The sequence below is a fragment of the Vombatus ursinus genome, unplaced genomic scaffold, assembly GCF_900497805.2.
Source record: "Vombatus ursinus unplaced genomic scaffold, bare-nosed wombat genome assembly UNPS02014778.1, whole genome shotgun sequence".
Lineage (NCBI taxonomy): Eukaryota > Metazoa > Chordata > Mammalia > Diprotodontia > Vombatidae > Vombatus > Vombatus ursinus.
In genome coordinates this window covers 8696708-8720475 of record NW_020954556.1, presented here as the reverse complement: position 1 = coordinate 8720475, position 23768 = coordinate 8696708, and the positions used below count along the sequence as shown (strand labels likewise).

Genomic DNA, 23768 nt, shown 5'->3' with positions numbered 1-23768 from the left:
AGCAAACCAGACATTCCTGAAGGATAGCTTGATTGGTGTAAAGATACTATATCAGACTCCTTGGTGTTCACCCATGTCCATCAAGAATAAGAGATTTCCTTGAAGTAAGAACAGAACAGTGATTAGCAGGAGAACTAGATTTCTAAACTTAATTCGTTGCAGGCCAGCTGAATTTCTGAACTATGTTCAAAGACAAAGAACCATGACGTAGGCAGTAACAGGACAAAATCAGTTAGCTGTAAATAGGATCAGTTTTAAAAAGACACAATCACTGTGATCACTTCAAAACTCAAATAGGAATGGATCCCGGTGGGCCGCATATTGACTTAGAAAATTGCAAATTAACATTATGTTATACAGTATTTTTATTTATTTTGTTAAGCATTTTACAATTACATTATAATCTGGTTCTCAGGTGCTTTGGAAGTTTTGTGGGGCTGCAGATGGCTAGGAAGACTATAAGTTTGACATTAAACGTCCTATCCATAAGGTGGTGGTACTTGAGCTACATCTTGAAAGAAGAGAGGGATTCTTTGAGGTAGAAGTGAGGAGAGAGTACATTTCAGGAATAGGAGATGGGCAGTACAAAGATATGGAAATGGGAGATGGACTAGCTTGTGTGAGGAATAGCGAGAAGACAAGTTTGGTTGGATTATAGAGTGCTGGAAGGGGAGTAATATAGAATTAGGTACCAAAATAGATTGGGCCCAGGTTGTAACAGGTTTTAAAAGCTAAGTAGAAGAGTTTTTATTTTATCCTATAAATAATGGGGAGCCATAGGAGTTGATTATGTAGATGAGGGAAATGGTCAAATGTGTTTGTAAGGAAAATCACATTTGGCAGCAGTACGTAGGATGGAGTAGATTGAGAGAGTCTTGAGGCAGGTAGACCATTTAAGACATTTATTGCAATAATTTAGGCAATTGGTGATGAGAGCCTGAACTTAGGTGGTAGTTGTGTGAGTGGAGTGAAGAGATCATATCGAAGAGATGCTGTGGAGATAAAAATGGCAAGATTTGACAATTCATTGGATATGTAGGATAAGGGGGAGTGAGGAGTTAAGGATAATGCTGAAGTTATAAATCTGGGAGCCTGGAAAATTGGGAGTTCTTTGGCAGAAATGGAGAAGTTTGGAAGAGGGATGAATTTTGTTAAGGGAAACCTAGTGAGTTCGATTTTGGATGTGTTATGTTTGAAATGTCTCAGGGGACATTGGTGATATGGGACTGAGGCTTAGGAGAGAGATGGTCTGAATATATGGACATATGAGTCCTTGGCATAGAAGTAATAATGAAACTCATAGGAGCTGATGAGATCACTGAGGGAAAATGTAGGTGAGAGGAGATAAAAAGACTAAGGACAGAGCCTTGAGAATAGCCAGAGTTAAAGGGTGTGATACAGGTGATGAACCAGGAAACTGAGGAGAGATCAGGAGGAGAATAAGGAGAGTAGTATCACAAAAACCTAGAGAGGAAAGACTATCCAGTAGAAGAGGGTGGTCATTAGTGTCAGATGTAGCATATAGGACAAGAAGGATGAGAAGTGAGAAAAGACTGTTAAACTCAGCAACTAGGAGACTTTTGGTAACTTTAGAGAGAACCGTTTCAGATTAGTGATAGGGTTGGAAGCTAGATTGCAAAGTTTTGAAAAGTGAATGAAAGAGGAAGTAGAGGCAAATGACTAGATAGCTGTTTCTGGTATTTTTTTTTGGGGGGGGGGGCTAGGTAATGGAGTTAAGTGACTTGCCCAGGGTCACACAGCTAGTAAGTGTTATGTGTCTGAGGCCGGATTTGAACTCAGGTCTCCTGAGTCCAGGGCTGGTGCTCTATCCATTGTGCCACCTAGTTGCCCCCTTTTTTTCTAATATTTTGGCTTGGAAAAGGAAGGGCATTTAGGATTATAGCTTGAGGGGGTGGTAGGGTCATATGAAGATTTTTGAGAGACTTGGAAGTGTTTGAAGGCAAAAGAGAAGGAACCAAAAGAGAGTTTGAAGGGAGAGCCAGGGAGAGTTTGAAGTTTAAAGAGAGAGAAGATGATAGTGGGGGCAGTTTGTTGAAGAAGAGAGGGAAGGAGAACGAGCATATGTAGAGAGGTTAGCCATGGTAAGGAGAAGTGCCACCTCATGGTCAGATACTGCCCAGTCCTATTATCGCCAATTGCCTATAGGACAATGTCTTGTAGTTATCTTAAATTCAATGTGTCTGAAATATCTCATTATCTTTTTTCCCAAATTAAACGTCCTATCTATTTTCCCCATTTCTATCCATGGTACCTCCATACTTCTAGTCACAAATTTGGAGTCTTCCTTCCCTCTTCCTTTCTCCTTCACTCAACATAGCCATTAAATTGCCAAATCTTGTTCATTCTACTACTCCAAGATACATCTCTCATGTGTCACCTTCTCCATTCACGTGACCACTCTAATTTGGACCTTCATCACCTCCTGCTTGAATTATTGCAATAACTTTCTAATTGGTGTCCCTGCCTCATATAATTTTCCTCTTCAATCCATCTTCCACATAGTTGCCCAAGTGATGTATCTAAAGTGTACAGGTCTGACCATATTACTTAGTTAAAAAGCTCCAGTGACATCCTGTTGTCTCTAGGATAAAATACAAAGTACTTGGTTAAAGCCTTTCATAATGTGGCTTCTAGTCTACCTTTCCATACTTTTTATTCATTACATACTTCACATTCTAGGTTAACTAGCCTACTTTTTGGTTCTCCCATAGTGTTTCATTTCCCATGCCTTTGTACATGCTATTCTCCAAATCTGGAATACAGTCCTTCCTCATCTCTGCCTCTTAAAATCTCTAGCTGTCCAAAATGTTTGAGCATTTCCCGATCATCTTCCCTGCACCCCATATTACTCTCTATGTAATTTGTATATATTTTATATTTACTTTTTTCTGTACATGTTGTTTTCTTCTGTAGAATTTTGAATTTTGTGAAGATAGATACTGTTTCACTATTATCTTTGTATCTCCAGGGCCTAGCGCAATGCCATGTACATTGTGGTTGCTTAATAAATGCTTATTGATTAATTAGCTTTTTTTAAAACTCTCAAAAGTTCACTGAATCGGGAGTGACCTATGTTCTAGTCCCACTTCTGTTAACGGTTCTAAATGTGTGAGTATGAATACATTATTTAACCTCACTAGGCCTTAATTTTCTCATCTATGAAATTAAGTGTTTGGACTCAATGACCTCTAAAATCTTTATGGATCTATAACATCTGTGATTAAATTGAGTTCAGAATTTTAATTTGCCTTAATCTGTTTATGTTTGCAGCTTCCAAAGGTGCTTCTTTTGCCTGTTTTGAAGAAATGAATGGCAGAAGTGATAGATTTGGAAACTGTGGTGTTAAAAAAGATTCATTTAAACCCTGTGCATTTGAGTAAGTCTTTATAAAGGCAGTAGTGTACAGTGAAAAGATGGTATTAGTGGACTTGGGTTCACATCAACTATGATCTTGGACATTCCTCTCTGGGCCTTGGTGTCTTTATTGATAAATAGTTATATGAGGTTATAAGAGGATTAGCTAAAGGAACTAAGAATGTTGAATTGGAAGAAGACTAAGAGGACCTGAGAATTGTCCTCAGATATTTGAGGATCTGTCATATAGAAGAGGGATTAGAATTGTTGTATTGGATCCCAGAGGGACGAATCAGGAACAAGGGCTGGAATTCACAAAGAGGCATCTTTAGGCATGCCATTAGAAAAAATTTTATCACAATTATTGCTACCCCAAAGTGGAATAGACTTTTTTGGGGAGTGGTAGGCTCCTCCTCCTTTCAGCTCTTCAGCAGAGGCTGGATGACGACTTCATCGGCTCTTTTTTGTGAACCCATTGGACAACATGGCTCCGAAAGTCCCTTCCAGCTTTAGGTCTGTGATTCGGGAGTTGGGCGAGCTGACCCTTGAAGTCCATTCCATCTCTGATTTTGTGATCTTTGAAGAAAGTTTAGTTTTATTGAATAATGAAGACCATTGTCATATAATGTTAACTATATGTGGGCGGATGAATCTAATGTTTTAATATGTTATACTTAGTATGATCATGCTTTTTATTTCATTTGGTATAATGTTCTAAATCAAACATTTTCTGCTGTCAAAGGCAGTTCTCCTTTGGTGCTGCATATGTGTCAGTAAGTACCAAATGCCATCAAGTCAAGAAGCATTTATTTAGTACTTACTCTGTGCCGGACATTGTGCTAAGTGCTGGAATGTACAACTATTGAAATGTTTAACTGTTTTCTCTGCCTTGTATTTGTAGCGATCTCTTGTGTGGAAAATTAGTTTGCACGTGGCCAAAGAGATCATTGTTCTACAAAAGAGGCATATCTGTCATTTATTCACGTGTTTATGAGGATGTATGTGTATCCATTGCACACAGTATTCCAATGCGACCAGGGCAACGAGATTTTACATTTGTGAATGACGGGACTCCGTGTGGTCCTAACATGGTAACTAAATATTCATAAACATTAATCAGTTTATCAATTATTTATCATTCTAGTATCATGTTATTTCTAATTAGGAAGTATAGTAGTTGTCTTTTTAGGTCTTAAGATATTTCAATGTTTGTACCCTTCTAGCCATGTAAACCTTTAAGAACCATGAGAAAGTAGGGGCAGTGCATATGTAAAAGGGAATCCTCAGTAGCAGATCTCTGAATAAAGCAAATCTGTCAGTACTAAATGCACTCTTGTCTGATCCCCATATTAATTCCGTTCTATGTGACCTTACGTGTAAATCAATCGCTGTCCCACTTGGAACCAAAATTTTGATTCATCATTTTCAGGTTATACTTAACTTCACTCTTACTGACTTTCTCAGCCATTCTTCAACACTTTCCCTCACATATAAGCTTCTCCAGCATTTAGCTAGTATTTTATTTAAAATGTTTGCATCTATATTCATTAGGGAAATTGGTCTATACTTTTCTTTCTCTGTTTTGATTCTTCCCAATTTAGATATCAGTAGCATATTGGTATCATAAAAAGAATTTGGTAGGACTCCTTCACCTATTTTCCCAAGTAGTCTGTACAGTATTGGAATTAATTGTTCTTTAAATGTTTCATAGAATTCACTGGTAAATCCATCTGGCCCTGGAGATTTTTCCTAGGGAGTTCATTGATGGCTTGTTCAATTTCTTTTTCTGAAATGGGGTTATTTAAGTATTTTATTTTGTCTTCTCTTAATCCATGTAGTTTATATTTTGGTAAATATTCATCCATTTCACTAAGAATGTCAAATTTATTGGCATATAGTTGGGCAAAATAGTTCCTAATTATTGTTTCAATTTCCTCTTCACTGCTGGTGAATTCACCCTTTTCATTTTTGATATTGGTAATTTGATTTTCTTCTTTCTTTTTTTTAATCAGATTAACCAAAGGTGTATCTATTTTATTGTTTGTTTGTTTGTTTGTTTTTTCATAAAACCAGCTCTTAGTTTTATTTATTAGTTTAATAGTTTTCTTAATTTCAATTTTATTAATATCTCCTTTGGTTTTCAGTATTTCTGATTTGGTATTTAATTGGGGATTTTTAATTTGTTCTTTTTCCTAGCTTTTTTAGTTGCACGCCCAATTCATTGATGTCTTCTTTCTCTATTTCATTCATGTAAGCATTTAGAGATATAATGCTTGCCCTAAGAACTGCTTTTGCTGCATCCCATAAGTTTTGGCATCTTGTTTCATTGTTGTCATTCTCTTACATGAAGTTATTATGTATTTCTATAATTTGTTGTTTGACTCACTCATTCTTCAGGATTAGATTTTTTAGTTTCCAGTTAATTTTTAGTCTACCTTTCCATTGCCGTTTATTACATGTAATTTTTTTTTTGCCTCATGATATGAAAAGGATGCATTTAATATTTCTGACTTTCTGCCTTGGATTGTGAGGTTTTTATGCCCTAATACAGGGTCAATTTTTGTGTAAGTGCCATGTACTGCTGAGAAAAAGCTATATTCCATTCTATCCCCATTCAGTTTTCTCCAGAGGTCTACTATATCTAACTTTTCTGTAATTGTATTCACCTCCTTAACTTCTTTCTTGTTTATTTTGTGGTTAGAGTTATCTAGTTCAGAGCGGGGGAGGTTGAGGTCCCCCACTAGTATAGTTTTGCTGTCTATTTCTTCTGGTAACTCTCTTAACTTTTGCTCTGAGAATTTGGATGCTCTGCTACTTGGTGCATATATGTTTAATAATGATATTACTTCATTGACTATGTTGCCTTTTAGCAGGATGTGGTTTCCTTCCTTACCTCTTTTAATTAGATCTATTTTTGCTTTATATCACCCCCTCCCCCCTTCTCTTCTCTATCTGGGCAAGATAGATTTCTATACTCCATTGTCTATATATCTTATTTCCCAGTTACATGTAAAAACATTTTTTAACATTTGTTTTTAAAACTTTGGGTTCCAAATTCTCTCCCTTCCTCCCTGCCCACCCACCTTCATTGAGAAGGCAAGCAACTCGTTACAGGTTATACATGTGTAGTCATGCCAAACACTTCCCTAATAGCCATATTGTGAAAAACTAACTATATTTCCCTTCATCCTATCCCACCCCCCCATCTATTCTATTCTCTCCTTTGACCCTGTCCCTCCTCAAAAGTGTTTGCTTCTGATTACCCCCTCCCCTAATCTGCCCTCCTTTATATCTTTGCCCCCTCTCTTTCCCCTTCCCACCTATTTTCCTGTAGGGTAAGACAGATTTCCAGTCCCAATTCAGTGTGTATTTTATTCCCTCCTTAAGCCAAATCCAATGAGAGTAAGATTCATTCATTCCCTCTCACCTTCCCTCACTTCCCCTCCACAGTAAAACCTTTTTATTTTCTCTTTTATGTGAAATAATTTACCCCATTCTACCTCTCCCTTTCTCCTTCTCCCTGTAAATCCTTTCTTATCCCTTAATTTTATATTTTAGATATCATCCCTTCATATTCAATTTACCCTGTGCCCTCCATCTACATATATTCCCTCCTACTACCCTAATACTGAGAAAGGTCTCATGAGTTACAAATATCATCTTTCCATGTAGAAATGTAAACAGTTCAACTTTAATAAGTCCCTTATGATTTCTCTTTTGTGTTTACCTTCTCATGCTTTTCTTGAGTCTTGTATTTGAAAGTCAAATTCTCTATTCAGCTCTGGTCTTGTCATCAAGAATGCTTGAAAGTCCTCTATTTCGCTGAATGTCCATTTTTTCCCCTGATGGATTATACTCAGTTTTGCTAGGTAGGTGATTCTTGGTTGTAATCCTAGTTCCTTTGACCTCTGGAATATCATATTCCAAGCCCCGCAGTCCCTTAATTTAGAAGCTGCTAAATCTCATGTTATCCTGATTGTGTTTCCACAATACTTGAATTGTTTCTTTTTGGCTGCTTGCAATATTTTCTCCTTGACTTGGGAACTCTGGCATTTGGCTATAATATTCCTAGGAGTTTTCATTTGGGGATCTCTTTCAGGAGGTGATTGGTGAATTCTTTCAATTTCTGTTTTATCCTCTGGTTCTAGAATATGAGGGCAGTTTTCCTTGATAATTTCTTGAAAAATGATGTCTGGGGTCTTTTTTTTTGATCATGGAGCTTTTGGACTTCCTTTTCCATTTGGCCAATTTTGCTTCTTAAGGCATTCTTCTCCTTATTGGCTTTTTGGACATCTTTTGCCATTTGGGTTAGGCTATTTTTTAAGGTGTTATTTTCTTCAGTATTTTTTTGAGTCTCCTTTAGCAAGCTGTTGACTTGTTTTTCATGATTTTCTTGCATCACTCTCATTTTTCTTCCCAGTTTTTCCTCTACTTTTCTTACTTGCTTCTCAGACTACTTTTTGAGCTCTTCCATGGCCTGGGACTGATTCATATTTTTCTTGGAGGCTTTGGATGTAGGAGCTTTGACTTTGTTGTCTTCTTCTGTTTGTAGGTTTTGATCTTCTTTGTCACCAAAGGAAGATTCTGTGGTCTGACTTTTTTTGCGCTGTTTGCTCATGTTCCCAGCCAATTACTTGACTCTTAAACTCTGTTAAGGTAGGGGTCTTCCAATGTGGAGAATGTACTGTCCCAAGCTTCAAGGAGTTTTATGTAGCTGTTTTCAGAGATACTTCTAGGGACCTGTAAATTTTCAGTTCTTCTAAGGTGGTATGACAAGGGGTGAAGTGTTTACTCCTTTCCTGGCCTGTGCTGTGGTCTATGAGTGACCACCAGCACTCTTTTCTTCCTTGGAACTGTGAGGACAATTCCCTCTCTGCTGCCTCTACAAGATCCATCATGCCAGCACTCCTGTTTGCCCCAGGACTGCCATCCAGGACTGTAACTCAGATCCAGGCATGGGCAAAGGAAGAGAATCCTACCACAGCACCATCAAGGAGATCCCTGTAATCCCCCTCTGATCAGCCACTTGATCCCCCTTCCGTCTGTGGGCTGAGAGCTCAGGATTATGGTTTTTAATCCATTTTGCTATCCGCTTCAGTTTTATGGGAGCCATCCTGTTCATGGTTATGGTTACTATCTGTGTCTTTTCTCTCCATCTTAATCCTTCCCCAAACCCCGTTTATGATTTTTTTCTCCTTTCTCCCTTTCCTCCTCAATAGAGTTATGCTTTTTTTTATTAATAAATTTATTTGTTTTTAGTTTTCAACATTTACTTCCACAAGATTTTGAGTTCCAAATTTTTACCCTATCTCTCCCCTCCCCCACCCCAAGATGGCATGCATTCTGAATACCCCTTCCCCAAGTCTGCGTTCCCTTCTATCTCTCCGCCCTTCTCTTAACCCCTTCACCTTCTATTTTCATGTAGGGCAGGATAGATTTTTGTACCCTATTTCCTGTATTTCTTATTTCCCAGTTGCATGTGAAAACATTTTTTTTAAACATGTGTTTTCAAAACTTTGGGTTCCAAATTTTCTCCCTTCCTCCCTCCCCATCCATCCTCATTGAAAAGGCAAGCAACTCAATAGAAGTTATACATGTGCAGTCATGCAAAACACTCCATAGTAGACATGTTGTGAAAAACTAACTCTGTTTCCCTTAATCCTATCCCACCCCCCCATTTATTCTATTCTTTCTTTTGACCCTGTCCTTCCTCAGAAGTGTTTGCTTCTGATTACCCCCTTTCCCAATCTGCCCTCTGTCTATCATTCCCTTGCTCTCTTGTCTGCTTCCCCCCCATTTCCCTGTAGGGTAAGACAGATTTCCATACCCAATTGAGTGTGTATGTTATTCCCTCCTTAAGTCAAATCCTATGAGAATAAGATTCACTCATTCCCTCTCACCTTCCCCCGTTTCCCCTCCACTGTAAGATTTCTGTTTTTTTTTTGTGAGATGGTTTACCCCATTCTACCTCTCCCTTTCTTCTTCTCCTAATATAATCCTCTCTCATCCCTTAATTTTATTCTCCAGATATGACCACTTCATCTTCAACTCACTCTGTGCCCTATATCTATCTGTCTATCTGTCTATCTATCTATCTATCTATCTGTCTGTCTGTCTGTCTGTCTGTCTGTCTATCTATCTATATACATACACATAATTTTCCCTCCAACTACCCTAATACTGACAAAGGTCTCATGAGTTACAAATAGCATCTTTCCATGCAGGAATGTAAACAGTTCAACCTTAATAAGTCTCCTGTGATTTCTCTTTCCTGTTTACCTCTTCATGGTCCACTTGAGTCTTATATTTGAAAGTCAAATTTTCTATTCAGTTCTGGTCTTTTCATCAAGAATGCTTGAAAGTCCTCTATGTCACTGAATGACCATTTTTTTCCCCTGAAGCATTATACTCAGTTTTGCTGGGTAGGTGATTCTTGGTTGTAATCCTATCTCCTTTGTCCTCCTGAATATTATATTCCATGCCCTGCGGTCCCTTAATGTAGAAGCTGCTAAATCTTGTGTTATCCTGATTGTGTTTCCACAATACTTGAATTGTTTCTTTCTCGCTGCTTGTGATATTTTCTCCTTGACTTGGAAACTCTGGAATTTGGCTACAATATTCCTAGGAGTTTTCCTTTGGGGATCTCTTTCAGGAGGAGATTGGTGGATTCTTTCCATTTCTGTTTTGCCCTCTGGTTCTAAAATATCAGGGCAGTTTTCCTTGATAATTTCTTGAAAGATGATGTCTAGGCTCTTTTTTTGATCATGGCTTTCAGATAGTCCAATAATTTTTAAATTCTCTCTCCTGGATCTATTTTCCAGGTCAGTTGTTTTTCCAGTGAGATATTTCACATTGTTTTCTCATATTTCATTCTTTTGGATTAGTTTTACAATGTCTTGATTTCTCAATATAGTCACTAGCTTCCAATTACTCCATTCTAATTTTTAAGGAAGTATTTTCTTCAGTAAGCTTTTGGATTTCCTTTTCCATTTGGCCAGTTTTGCTTTTTAGGGCATTCTTCTCCGCGTTAGCTTTTTGGAACTCTTTTGTCATTTGGGTCAGGCTATTTTTTAAGGTGTTATTTTCTTCAGTATTTTTAGGGGTCTCCTTTAGCAAGCTGTTGACTTGTTTTTCATGATTTTCTTGCATCGCTCTTATTTCTCTTCCCAGTTTTTCCTCTACTTCTCTTATTTGCTTCTCAGAATCTCTTTTGAGCTCTTCCAAGGCCTGGGACTGATTCATATTTTTCTTAGATGCTTTGGATGTAGGAGCTTTGACTTTGTTGTCTTCTTCTGGTTGTATGTTTTAATCTTCTTTGTCACCAAAGTAAGATAATATAGTCTGATTCTTTTTGTGCTGCTTACTCATGATCCTAGCCAATTACTTGAGTTTTAAACTTTTTGTTAAGGTAAGAGTCTACTTCCAATGTGGAGAATGTACTGTCCCAAGCTTCGGGGGTTTGTACAGCTGTTTTCAGAGATACTTCTAGGGACCTGAAAATTTTCAGTTCTTCCAAGGTGGTATGATAAGGGGCGAGTTGTTTCCTCTCCACTGCCACCACAAGCTCCACCATGCCAGTGTTCCTCCTCGCCCCAGGACCACCTCTCAGAACTGTGACCCAGATCCAAACACCAGTAAAGGAAGAGATTCCTGCCTCAGCACTGGCAAAGAGATCCTTGCAATCCCCCTCTGATCAGCCACTCAATTCCCCCTCAGTCTGTGGGCCGGCAGCTCAGGACGCAGTCGCGCTTCGTGCTCAGGACTTGCGACTGAGACCTAGCTTCTTCTCTCACCTCAGTCACAGACTTTTCCCACAGACCTTCTAAGCTGTCTTTGGCATTCATGGGTTAAGAAGTCTGGAAACCACCACAGCTGCCTGTGATTCAGTCCTCTGAGGTCTGCTCCAGGGTCCCTGCGGCCTGTGTGCCCATGCTGAACTGCCCTCCTCTCCCTGCCTGGCGCAATATACCTTTCCAATCAACCATCTAGGTTGTCTTGGGCTGGAAATTTGTTTCACTCTGTCTTTTTGTGGGTTCTGCTGCTTTCGAATTTGTTAATTGGAGGGGTTTGGGAGATAACTCAAGCAAGTCACTGCTTTCACTCTGCCATCTTGGTTCCGCCCCTGATTTTTGCTTTTGACTACTGCCTCTCTCAATCTTCCCTCTTTTCTGTCAGCTCCTTCCCTTTTCTTTCCCTTTTGCCTTACTACTTCTTCCTTCTCTTCTATCCCCCCTTCCTTTTCTTTCCCCTTTCTCCTCCAGTACTGCCTTTAGGGCAAGTTAGATTTCTATACCTGTGTATGTTATTCCCTACTTGAGGCAAATCCCAATGAGAGTAAAGTTCAAACAATGATCATATCCTTCCCTTCTTTTCCTCTGCTATAATATGTCTTTGTGCTTCGTTATGTGATGTAATTTACCTTTCCTCTTTTCCCATTACAATCCCTTTTCACCACTTAATTAGGTTTTTTATTATCACATCAAAATCAACTTAAACAACCCCCTTTGTCTTTGTCTTCTAAGTATCATAATAAAGATAAAGTACATAAGAGTGATAAGTATCATCTTCCAACAGTTTGCTTTTATTGAATAACATATTTTTTTTCCCCTTTCCTGTTTACCTTTTTATGCCTCTCTTGAGTCTTGTATTTGAAGATCAGATTTTCCTTTGAGCTCTAGTTTTTCATCAGGAAAGTCTGGAAGTCCCCCATTTCATTGAATATCCATCTCCTCCCCTGCTCAGTTTCGCTGGGTAGTTGATCCTTGGTTGTAATCCAAGCTCCTTTGATTTATGGAATGTTGTATTCCACACCTTCTGATCTTTTAATGTAGAAGCTGCAAGGTCCTGCGTAATCCTGACTGTAGTTCCACAATATTTAAATTGTTTCTTTTTGGCTGCTTGCAGTATTTTCTCTTTGACCTGATAATTTGGAATTTGGCTATGATATTCTTTGGCATTTTCAATTTAGGATCTCTTTCAGGAGGTGATCAGCAGATTCTTTCAATGATTATTTTACCCTCTGGTTCTAGGACCTCAGGGCAGTTTTCCTTGATGATTTCTTGGAAGATGCTGTCTAGGCTCTTTTTTTCATCATGGCTTTCAGCTAGACCAATAATGTGTTCCTGGTGTTGGCATTTGCCTACTCCATCACCCTGGTGCTCAGGATCTCCCATTGGTTTGCTGAGGTGGAGCTTGCTGCTGGCTTGCTGGGACCCCTCCCATCCTGTACTGGTCCCCTTCTGCTACAGCAGGAGGGACCTTTCCTGTTTAATCCCCCTAGCCTCCCCACTTAAAATACTGCTGCACCTTGTCTTTCTGCTGGCTCCATTATTTCAGGATTTTTCCTGGGGCAATATTCTTTGGGTTTTTCAAGGTCAGCAAGGGAGTATAAGAATGACTTACTGCTTACTCTGCCATCTTGGCTCCCGGGAGTCAAAATAGGTCTTCTCCAGCATTTAGAACTCAGATTATCTCATACTTTGGGTTTGTATTCAAGCTTTCCACCTAATTCTGTCACCTTTCTCCATGCTCCCCTATCCGTCCCCCACAAGTATGGCACAGCTACACCTACTTTCATTTTGCTCCAGGTCCCCTTCAGTTATTGCAGAATCTTAGAATCATAGATTTAAGAGCTAGAAGGAACTTCAGAAGTCCAGTTACTTGATTTTACAGGTGAGGAAACTAAGTTCCAGAAGGTGAAATCACTTGCTTTAGGTCATAGGTAGTAAGTGACAGAGCCAGTATGAGAACCACCATCCTCTTATTCCAAATCTAGGGTAACATCTTTGTCAACTAGGCTACAGGAATGAGATTCTGTTCTATCGGTACAACCACAGGGAGGAGAATGTGACCCTGCAGAACCTCATAGTAAGGTTTAAGGAGGAGCTCACACACCCTTCCAAAATGCAGAGAATGTCATGGAGCATCCTGAACAGCTACAGGGTGTCCTTGCTTATGCCAGGTTGTGTCTGGATTTTCATCGTAGCAACTTTCCCTTTAAACCTGGGAGGCAAATGCTATCATTATCTCCATTTTACAAAGGAGGAAACTGAGGCAAACAGCAGCTAAGTGACTTGCCCAGGGTCATAGACTAGTAAATGTCTGAGGCTAGATTTGAAATCAGTTCTTCCTAACTCCAGGTCCAATGCTCTATTCACTGAGCCACCTTGCTACCTACTAGTAAAAAGTTATGACACATAAATAATTGCAATTAAAAAGGATGAATTTTAAGATTAATTTCTTTATGTGATTTGTAATATATAATTTTTTATGTATTTTTTTATTTTCCCCTTCCCTTCCCTCTATAAACCTCTGTCTATAAGCTTCCATGACCCCTTCCCCTTAATCATAATAGTCAATAAGAGGGAAATAGCATCCCATGGTAAGGGACAGAATGACCTTCCTTGTAGTTTCACAGTTTTTGAGGTTTGTTAGACACCTGTTTCTGGCAGTTGGTCTTAAACTTCCTCATAGCCCAGGTTTCTTAAGTTCAAAGTCATTATACGTTCAGAGGCCTCTGGAAATAATGGATCTTTCCTTCAACCAGCAAGAATGAATCTTAGTGTAGCTATGAGTTATACTTGTGTTAATGAAAACTATTAATGGGCCCTTCCTCTGGTCTAGGCCAGAGCTTCTTAAACTTAAACCTCTGTAAACTTTTTCCACTCTTTGGCGCTTCTTAAACTGTGGGTCATGACCCATAAGAAGTGCTGGTCTAGGTCAGTAGCCTATGAAATGTAGCTACTCAAGCTTGAGTAGACCACTAGGAAACCTTTACATTGAATGTCTTCAGCTTTTTCTTATTTCTGGTGCTACTTTGAGTACACTAATGGTTAACTTTGCATAATATCTGTCTTATGTGAAACTGAGAGCACATTATCTTTGAGTCCTGCTGTGTCCAAGCCTGCCTGGGGCTTCTCTGTTTGATCAGCAGCCTGTCCCTTCTGTCTTTCATCACTCAGGAACTGCTAAGGGAATACCAAGAGTTAGTGATGTGTTCAGAGCTATGGAAGTAGAATCCATACCCCTGCATTGGCCTTATTTTGGCATTTTCATAACCTTGAATCTCCACTCTATTTGGCCATCTACTTTGACACTGCATGGAGATCCCTTTTCTACTTCTTACTCTAGTCATAGTAATCAAGACAATAAATATTAAAATTGCTTCCAGAAAGACATATCAATTGACTTCTTTGGATCAACTTACCATCCTTGTGGTGCAAGTTCATAGATCATAGATTTAGAGTTAGAAGGGTTCTTTCAGAGGCTACCTAGTCCATCTCCTTCATTTTGTAAATAAGAAATATAAAAGAAGTTGACCAAGGTCAGTTCGCAGACCAAAACTCCCTTATCTGGTCGCTACTCCCATGTAGAAGTCCCCCCCCCCACTTTTAAAATATATGCTGCTTGAAGGCAGGGTCTGTCTTGCTTTTGTATTTATGTTTCCAGTTTCTGGCACATAATAAAGTTAAGGAATGATTTTCATTCATTCTGCTGCAATTGAGACTGGGTCCCATTAAGAGGGATGTTATTCTAAGCTAGAAACACCCCTACAATCCCAAGGGTACCTGGTTTTCATTAAGTAGTACTGACATTTTATCAGTAGCTTAGGGTCCACCTCTGAGGTTGGGCTTTTGCCTAAAACATGAACCACCACGTTTTTGACAAGTGGCTATTCAATCTATTTGCCAGACCTCTTGTGTTTGGAAAATTCATGATATCCTAAGGTACTTATTCTAATTTTTGGACAAACTAATTATTTTGAAGTCATTCCTTATATTGAGTTGAAATATGCATCCCTGAAACTCTTTGGTCTTTGGTCTTAGTTCTGTCTTCTGGAGCCAAGTAGAATAAATCTATACCTGATACTACATAATCTTCAAATATCTGAGGCTGTGATCATTGTAGTCTCTCCTAAATTTTCTCTACTAAAGATCCCTTAGTTGGTCTTCATAAGACATAATTTTAAGTTTTCTAACCATTCTTTATATCCTCTTCCAGACTTGTTCCAGCTTTTTAATATCAGCCCTAAAATATAGTCTTTAGAATAGAACACAGTGGTCCAAAATATGGATTATAGGGGAGAGTATATTGACCTCCTTCATTATGGATATTTTACTTCCATTCCTGCAGTCTAAAAACACATTAGCTTTTTTGACTATCACATTATATTGAGCTTACAGTCAGAACCCCCATATTGTTTAATGTGATCTGTTGTCTAGCAATGTTTCTATCTGCTACTATTTGGATGTAGCTATTTCCCATACAAGATATGCTAATGACAATCAGGAATTGTCCATAGCTTATTTTCATTTGGAGGGATCATGAGACAAAACTAGCATTATGTGGCTGAACTTTAAAGTGTACAGCTATACTCATACATAGATTTTGCTGAATTGCTTGCAGTTCTCTACTTTTCCTCAGACTTTAATATATACTTGATTTCTTTAGCCAACTTCAGACTGTCATGTTGCTTGTATTATAATTATGTTATAATTATTTCCATAATTCATTCATTGTTCAATTCAGAATGTTTATTCAGAGTTCCATGAGAGCTTATAGAAAAAAGAGCTCAAGAAATTAGGGGTATTGACTTGATGAGTCAAGGTGGGAGAACAGGGAATAGGAGCTGTCTGATTCATGAGTAGAGGGAACAGGAGGCAGAGACACCTAGGCAGGGAGTTTTTAACTTTACACTGGTGTTGTGGATTGTATTGGGGGCTAGGTTATGTCCTAATGATGTTATTATGAAATGATACTGGTTTGAATCAGTGTTATGTTGGGTACGCCTGTATAGATCTTTACCATTTTTTTTTTAAATTTTTAGGTGTGTTCACACTTTTCTTGCATAGAGTCTCGTTTTTTGATGGAAGGAAGTTGTAATGCCACTGAAAAGTGTCATGGAAGAGGAGTGAGTAACAGAGTAACAATAATTATTGTTTAAAGTAACATGCTTTGGCCAACCATGTTTTTTTTTTTTTTTTTAAGCTTTTACAAAGAAGTATTTACTTCCAAGATTTAACTGCAAATATATAAACCTATTCCCCCAATATGTGAGAGGCATAATTTTCCCCTTCCTCCCACCTTCCAAATATTCTTTCAGTCTCTGGGGAAAGAAAGGGAATTAGGTTCAAAGCTTAGCTCAAATCCTGTAGAGTATGGTTCTAGTTCAAGTCCAAAAACTCTGCTGGGTTTGAATCTCAAGCACCCTTGCTTCTCAGAGATTCCCTGCTGGCTGCAGCTTCTTGTCTGCCATCCTGCCTCCCGCAAGTTTGCTGTGGCTTGAACTCCTGGATTTGGCAGGTTTGGTAAAGATAACTGTGTGACCCCTGAAACTGAGGACAAAGACACAGAACAAACATGCCCAGATCCATTTTTTAGAGATAAGTAGAAAGAGGGACAGCAGGGGAAAGAGGTTCTTTCACTCCAAATGGTTCAGTTCATGGCATTAGCATTATGGGTGAATTGGGTAATCACTTTATTTCCCCTATGGAAACAGTATGAAGGAGTATGCAAGAAACAATACCAAAAACCCCACAAAACTAGCCAACTATATTTAAAAGTAGATGTGGATTTTTTATAATACCTATTGATTGTGATCCTATTTAGAGGCATTTGATAATATGACTTTAAACCTAATTGGTATTTTGGGTAAATGGAGCAGAATCAGCTAATATATAATATAGCCTTTATCTCTTGTTTGATTAAGAGTACATCTATCCATAGCTGTGAAAAGTATATGATCTACTTTTCTTCTAATTTTTTTGATCTATGGTCTTTAATATTAAAGACACATATCTGTTTTGTATTTGTTGTGGAATATGGTCTAAAGATGTTGGTATAAGCCCAGTTTTTGCCAGAATACTTTCAAGTCTTCCCTGAAGTTTATATCAAATAGGAAATTCTTTCATAAGTAATTTGTGTTTTCTGGTTTATTGAACACTGGATTATTAAGTTCTGTTATTTTAAATTTTTCCTTGTCTCATCTATTCCATTTATCGACTTCTATATTTGTTAACCAATTACAAACAAGTTTATATAGTTGCTGCTCTATAATATTGCTTGAGATCTGAAAGTGCTATTCCGCCTTCATTCTTCCATTTTTTTCATTATTTCCCTTGATATTCTAGATCTTTTGTTTATCAACATGAATTTTATTATAATTTTATAAAGTTCTGTAAAATACTCCTTTTGTAGTTTCATTAGCATAGCATTAAAACTATAAATTAACTTTGGTAATATTGTCGTTTTTAAGTCTATGGACATGGCCTTGCCAGAAGCACTGAATCATTTCTCCAGCTGTGTAAGTTGTTCTTGTCGGCTTTCTAATTTTTAAAATGAATATTCAGTTCATCAATCCTTTCTTTTTTCCATTTTGTTAATTTAAGTTTTTAAGAATATGATATTCTCCCTAAGGATTGCTTTTAGCTGCATCCCAGAAATTCTGAAATGTTGTTTCATTGTCATTTACTTTTACATAATTATTGTTTCTATGATTTATTATTTGACTCACTCATTATTTAGTATTTCATTGTTTATTCTCCATTCGGATCTATATTTTTTGTTTATGTTTCCTGAACCAACCACTAATTTTTTGCATTATGGTTTGTAAAGGACATATTAACTATTTCTGCCTTTTTTTCATTTGCTTGCAATATCTCTATGCTCTAATACATGATTCAATGTACTAAAATGAAATAAAAGTTGTAAAAGATCAATGTGATAAAGAGAAAAATGTGTGTTTGTATTTGTATTCTTTTGCTATCCCATTTAGAAACATTATAAATCTTTTAAATCTAGTTTCTCCAGCAGTTCAGTTACATATTTTCCCTTTTGTTTATATTTCCGTTAGACTTATCCAAAATAGAGAGAGGGATCTTGAAGTCTCCTGTCACTATTAGTTAATTGTCTCTGTCTTTGTGCAGCTCAGATAATGTTTCCTGTATGAATTTGGATCCTAAGGCATTTGGAGAGTATTAGTTTAGTGGTGATATTGGTTTGTTGTCTATTTCAGCATAATATAGTTTCCTTGTTGGTCCCATTTTATTTATTGAATGTTTGTTTTTACTTTGTCAGCTTGATTGTAACACTTGCTTTTTTAGATTAAATTGATAAATAATCAATTTTTTCCATCTTTTATTTTGTGTAAGTCTTTGCTTTTAAAATAGGTTTCTTGTAAATTGCAGATTGTAGGATTTTGTTTTCTTATTTAGTCTGTCACTTTTTGCTTTATTATTTAATCTACTCACATTTGAAATTATGATAATTAAATTGATATTTTCCTCCATCTCTCTCTAATTTTTTTTGTTATGATTTTCCCTTTTCTGTAGACAAAGTATTATTTTCCTTCAGTTACTTTATCTTATTCTTTTTAAGGTAGCCCTGTTCTCACTGGCTCTCTTTCCTGATCCCTGACACCCCTTCTCCTTTGTTTCCTCTTTCCTTTTGGAGTTTTGCTTATTAATTCCTTTTTCTCTCCTGATTTATCTGGTTATATAATTCTTCCCTTCCTTTTTTTTCCCTCTCAGTCATATAGATGCTGCTAGTCCTGTTCATCAGTTTTTTAAATTGTATTTTTTGTGCACCCCTTTCCAAAATGGATTTCTCTCACTGTCTTAATTATCTATCCTCTCTTTCTGTCTATGCTAGACCCTCATTCTGATTCATAACCTCTATATTTACCATGCCTCTCTTTTCTCTATATTCCTCATACAGTCATAGCTTCCAAGATATCTATTCTAGACTCTCCCTTGTAGTTTTTTTCCCCTTGTGGGTTCCCCCCCCCTTTTTTTGGTTATGCCTCACTCCTAGAACCATGTCAGTTACTGCAGATGTCAGAGGACACCCTGCATCACCGTAGGGCCTCTCCCCTACCCCATCCCTGATTATGCAACCCAGGTGGTGGATGAAATATGAAATGACTGAGGAAACAAAGGTTCAAGCTTCTGAACATATTGATTTATTAAGCACTGCATACCAGTTGCCCACCAAATTGGGACCAGACCTCCTTGGTTTAGGGCTGGACCCCAAATACAGGGGGAAACAGATTTTTATACATTAGAAACAATCAATCAAATAAGACCAATTAATTAAAAGGAAATAGTTAACCAGCCTACAACATTAGGCCATCTGATTTCTAATTGGAAGAAAGATTAGGGACTTTCCATGTTGGGAGGGGGAGAGCAAACAGGCACAATACCCTGAAATCAGAAAAAGATGTGTCCTACTTCCCCCAAGTGTCTGGAAATAATCGAAGGAACATGGAAACAATAACTGATTGATAACTCCTATGGGGCCAGTTTTCAGATAAGCCATATGGGTTGCTTGAGATGTATGATTGTGAGAAAATTTATTGCATCAGTCTTTGGATCTGACTGGGTTTCTGGTCATCAGTTAACCTAGGTCCATAGTTAAGGGTCTCTAAGCAGCAAGTACATGTAATCCAACTTGCTAGCCATACGGGGCTAGTTCAAACAATGTAGTAGTTTTCACATGATTCCCCTAATTGAATTCCCCTTTCTCAGAAGACAAACATTTTATTAGACCTATAATAGAACAGAAAGGGAACGGAACCAGCTCCAGAGCTGTCCCAAGATGGAGTGAGTGTGGTCCACTAAATTCCCACCAGCACCTGCTGCTTCAATCCCCTCAGTTCCCTCCATTTCCCCCTTTGGATTTACGAGAAGTCCACTCCCCCATGAATCACTTATCTATAAGCCAAATCTGTAAGGTTTTTCATATATTCATAATCAGAATTACATGTCAGGTTATAGATCAAACTCACAACAAACTAACTTAAACATAAACATCCTTAAACAAAAGGCCAAAGCAATATAATAACAATCATCAATATTAACTAACATCAAGTTTCCTTGTATCCTAGTAACCCACTCCCGATGTCCGTCCACTTAATTAACACATTTTGAGTCCCAGATGTGTCATGTCTCATGTCTCTGGTGCTTGGATATCTTCTCTTGAACATTCTGGAATAGACCTTGTTCTCAGGACAGCTCTGAAGAGTACTCTGCTTCTCTGGTTCCAGACAACTTGTGGAGATTCCTAGATAATTCTGCTAAAATCTGCTGATAACAAGACTTAATGCAACTTAGTACAGTCTCTTAAATTTGATTTTCTAATAACTAATTCATGTGATAAAAAATCAGCTCAAGCCTTAAGGAGCTAATCCTATTAACAGTAGAGCTATAAGAAGAACATCAGGTTAGGAACCCATAATTCACCTGAGACTTTAGAGAATTTCAGTTTTTATGTACTACTTGCTGTTCATATCATCTTTACCTAAACACTGTACCTTATATAAAAGTCTTAAAAAATTCATGAAGGTCTAACTTATAAAATTAACTCTTCTGCCTTTTAAAGTTATCAAGCAGGTACTTTAAAAATTGGAAAGTAATTTTACTTTCTTTACAATTATCAATGCAATTTTATAAAAACATTAATCCAGTTTTGAGAACTTATTACTAAAACATACTAAAAATCTGAATTTTCATGCTAGATACATTTAGAAGACAATCATATGCATATAATTCTTAGAGGAAACAGTCTAATCCTGTTGCTTTCTCAAATTTTACTTTTTCATTTAATTAGAAAAGTTTTACATTACATTTTTGTCTAATTTGTTTGATTTCCCCCTTTAGGAAAATATTGTCCCTGTATTATAATTTGACCACAAATACAGATCAAAATTGTGAGATTTTTCATACTTAAATCCTATTATAGTAACTCAGAGATGTTCTGGTATCATTCTGTTAATTAATAGATTTAGCATTGTACTAACAAAACTTCTACTGCTCACCTGCCCTTATTATGTAAATTTGCTATGAAAGGAAAAGGAGGGACAGTTATAACAGCGTCAAGACTCATCCCCTCAGGCACACATATCCAAAACAGAGGAAAAACTCCTTTACCTCTGTTTGATTCTAGGCATGAGTCATATCTGACCAGCCTATCATGTAGTCACAGGGTATTAAAAGCAAGGTTCAGGATAAATCAGGTGGGGAAATTGCCTGTTCAGAAAGGAAATAGCACAATGGGGAGACTGAGTCAAGAGGCTCCTACCTTAGGCCATTGCAAAGCTATCCCGTCAACTTTCAGGCACAGACTTCTACCTGTAGTTCTTAGACTACAGCACTTGCCATTTTCTATTATTGAATTCGTGACAATTAAGACAATCATCTTATAATCAAAATTCAAAACAACAGTAAATTATAGTACCAAGAATTTTTACTTCAAATAGCAAAATTTCATTAACCACAGCTTAGTGCTTGAATACTATTAATTTTCCCACGTTTCCCTAATAGTTATATTTCCTTTATCTCTTATAAATTAAAACTAACCGTATTCTGAGGTTTCAGACATGCAGCAGATACCTGATAGTTGATTCGTATTAGTATGTTAAAGTTACATCTTTGAACCACCTATACATTTTCATAATTTTTTATGGAACATAAAACATTTTTAACATTTTTAAAGGTAAACTTTATTATAGAAAACTTAATATTATCTTTTTAAAAACAAAATATGCCACATTAAATATTTGTTTTTAAATATCTGTTTTTAATTATTCTTTTAAAAGCTCAATTCATAACCTAACAGCATCCAGATTAAAAGAAGTTGTTTTTATAATAGCATTTCTATGATTTACCAAATTTCACAATGTAAGAGAATTTAGAAGTACAATAATAACACAATATCATGTATTTAAAACATTAAAGAAAACTTACTATCAGTCACATGGTATCAGTTCCTCTGAATGCATTTCCAAAGTATCTTACATTAAAAATTATTAATCTTATTACCTTTGGTGTTTTATATTAATCACATTTAAAATGAGATATGCAATTACATTCAATTGAAGAAATAATAATAGTCAACATTTATATGGTGCTTACCATATGCTGGTTAGTGTGTTAAGTACTTCACAATCATTTTATCATTTTGATCCTCACAACAACCCTGGTAGGGGGGTACCATTATTATTTTCCTCTTTACAGATTAGGAAACTGAGGCAAACAGGTAAGATCACTTGCTTAAGTTCACACAGCTAATAAATTCCTGAGACCAGAACGTAACTCAAGTTTTCCTTCATTTTTCCAGCATTTTTTTTGTCCAATACCTTTATTTGGGAAACTGATTTAAGATGAGAGGGATTAACAGAGTTGGGGGGGAGGAAAGTCACAGGGGGTCTTCAAGCTGAGAGAGTCACAGTGGGTTTTTGGACTGGGGTAGGAGTCAGGGGGGGAATCTCTGAGCTGAGGTGGAGGCTCAGAGATGCCCTGATCTTGTTTAGGGGTCAGTTAAGTTGGGATGGAGGAATTCAGGGTACCCCTCCCTTTTCAATTTAGATCACCCTTTCCATTCTTTTATTAAATTTTACCAATTTTTAAATTGTTCCTTGATTTAAACAACCTTTACTCTTTTCGTGGTGAAAGAAGAGTTATTAACAAGAGGTGACTATAAAATGCAAACTGCATACTTATTTTTCCCCCTTCACTCTGGGATTGCTAGCTGCCTGCCTTCATTCACTAAAACAGTAGCTCTATCTGTCTTTAGGAAAAAATGATCTAAGTGTTATTTATCCCTGACACTTTTACAGAATTTAATTCTTATTTTTCTTTAAAACAAATTCTACAGATTGGTATCCCAAAATGCACTATTTCAGAAAGAGTGAGTTCCTGGAATTACCCAAAGGCCCAGGAGTTCTCCCCTTCGATCTTAAAGTGATTAATCTTCAAACTTTTTAGTGATTAATCTCCAATTCTCCTTAATTTCCAAACCTCTAAAATCTACTAAGATGTTTTTAGCAGTTCTACAAACCAAAAAAGTTTGCCTTTCTATGATTATTTGACTTTATCTCTGTAATTCCAACATGACCAGGGCTGAAATTACAGAGAAGAAGTATCTTGGGGGCAGCTAGGTGGTGCAGTGGATAGAGTACTGGCCCTGAAGTCAGGAGGACCTGAGTTCAAATCCGGCCTCAGACCAAACACTTGACACGTACTAGCTGTGTGACCTTGGGCAAGTCACTTAACCTCGATTGCCTCACAAAAAAAAAAAGAAGAAGTATCTTGTAGGTTTTTTCTCTTGTCAAAAATCTGATTTCTTGCTGAAAGCCTAAAGTGGGAATTAGTTCTGCTTACTGGGACAACTACTTCAAGTATGAAATTTAATTAATCTTTCCCAGCATAATAAACTTTTTGGCTGCAGCTTTTTAGCAGTTTTTCTGGCTGGCTGATTTTTCCCTTTAGAAATCTTTGAGGTAACAGAATTTTTAAAAAATGTATTTTATTGTTACATTTTAAGTTCCAAACTGTCTTTCTTCCTTCCTCCCTAGCCTGCATGGAGAAGGCCGTTTCACACACACACACACACACACA

General features: G+C 37.3%; 1 protein-coding gene across 1 annotated transcript in view; it reads left to right on the top strand.

Moving 5' to 3' along the window:
• Positions 1 to 23768, top strand: part of LOC114045526 (disintegrin and metalloproteinase domain-containing protein 18-like) — a 123037-nt gene that overhangs the window by 63279 nt on the left and 35990 nt on the right. The window contains exons 15-17 of the mRNA XM_027865590.1: positions 3292 to 3397; positions 4277 to 4466; positions 16202 to 16285. Coding sequence (XP_027721391.1) covers positions 3292 to 3397; positions 4277 to 4466; positions 16202 to 16285 — 380 coding nt within the window. The remainder of the gene's footprint in view (positions 1 to 3291; positions 3398 to 4276; positions 4467 to 16201; positions 16286 to 23768) is intronic.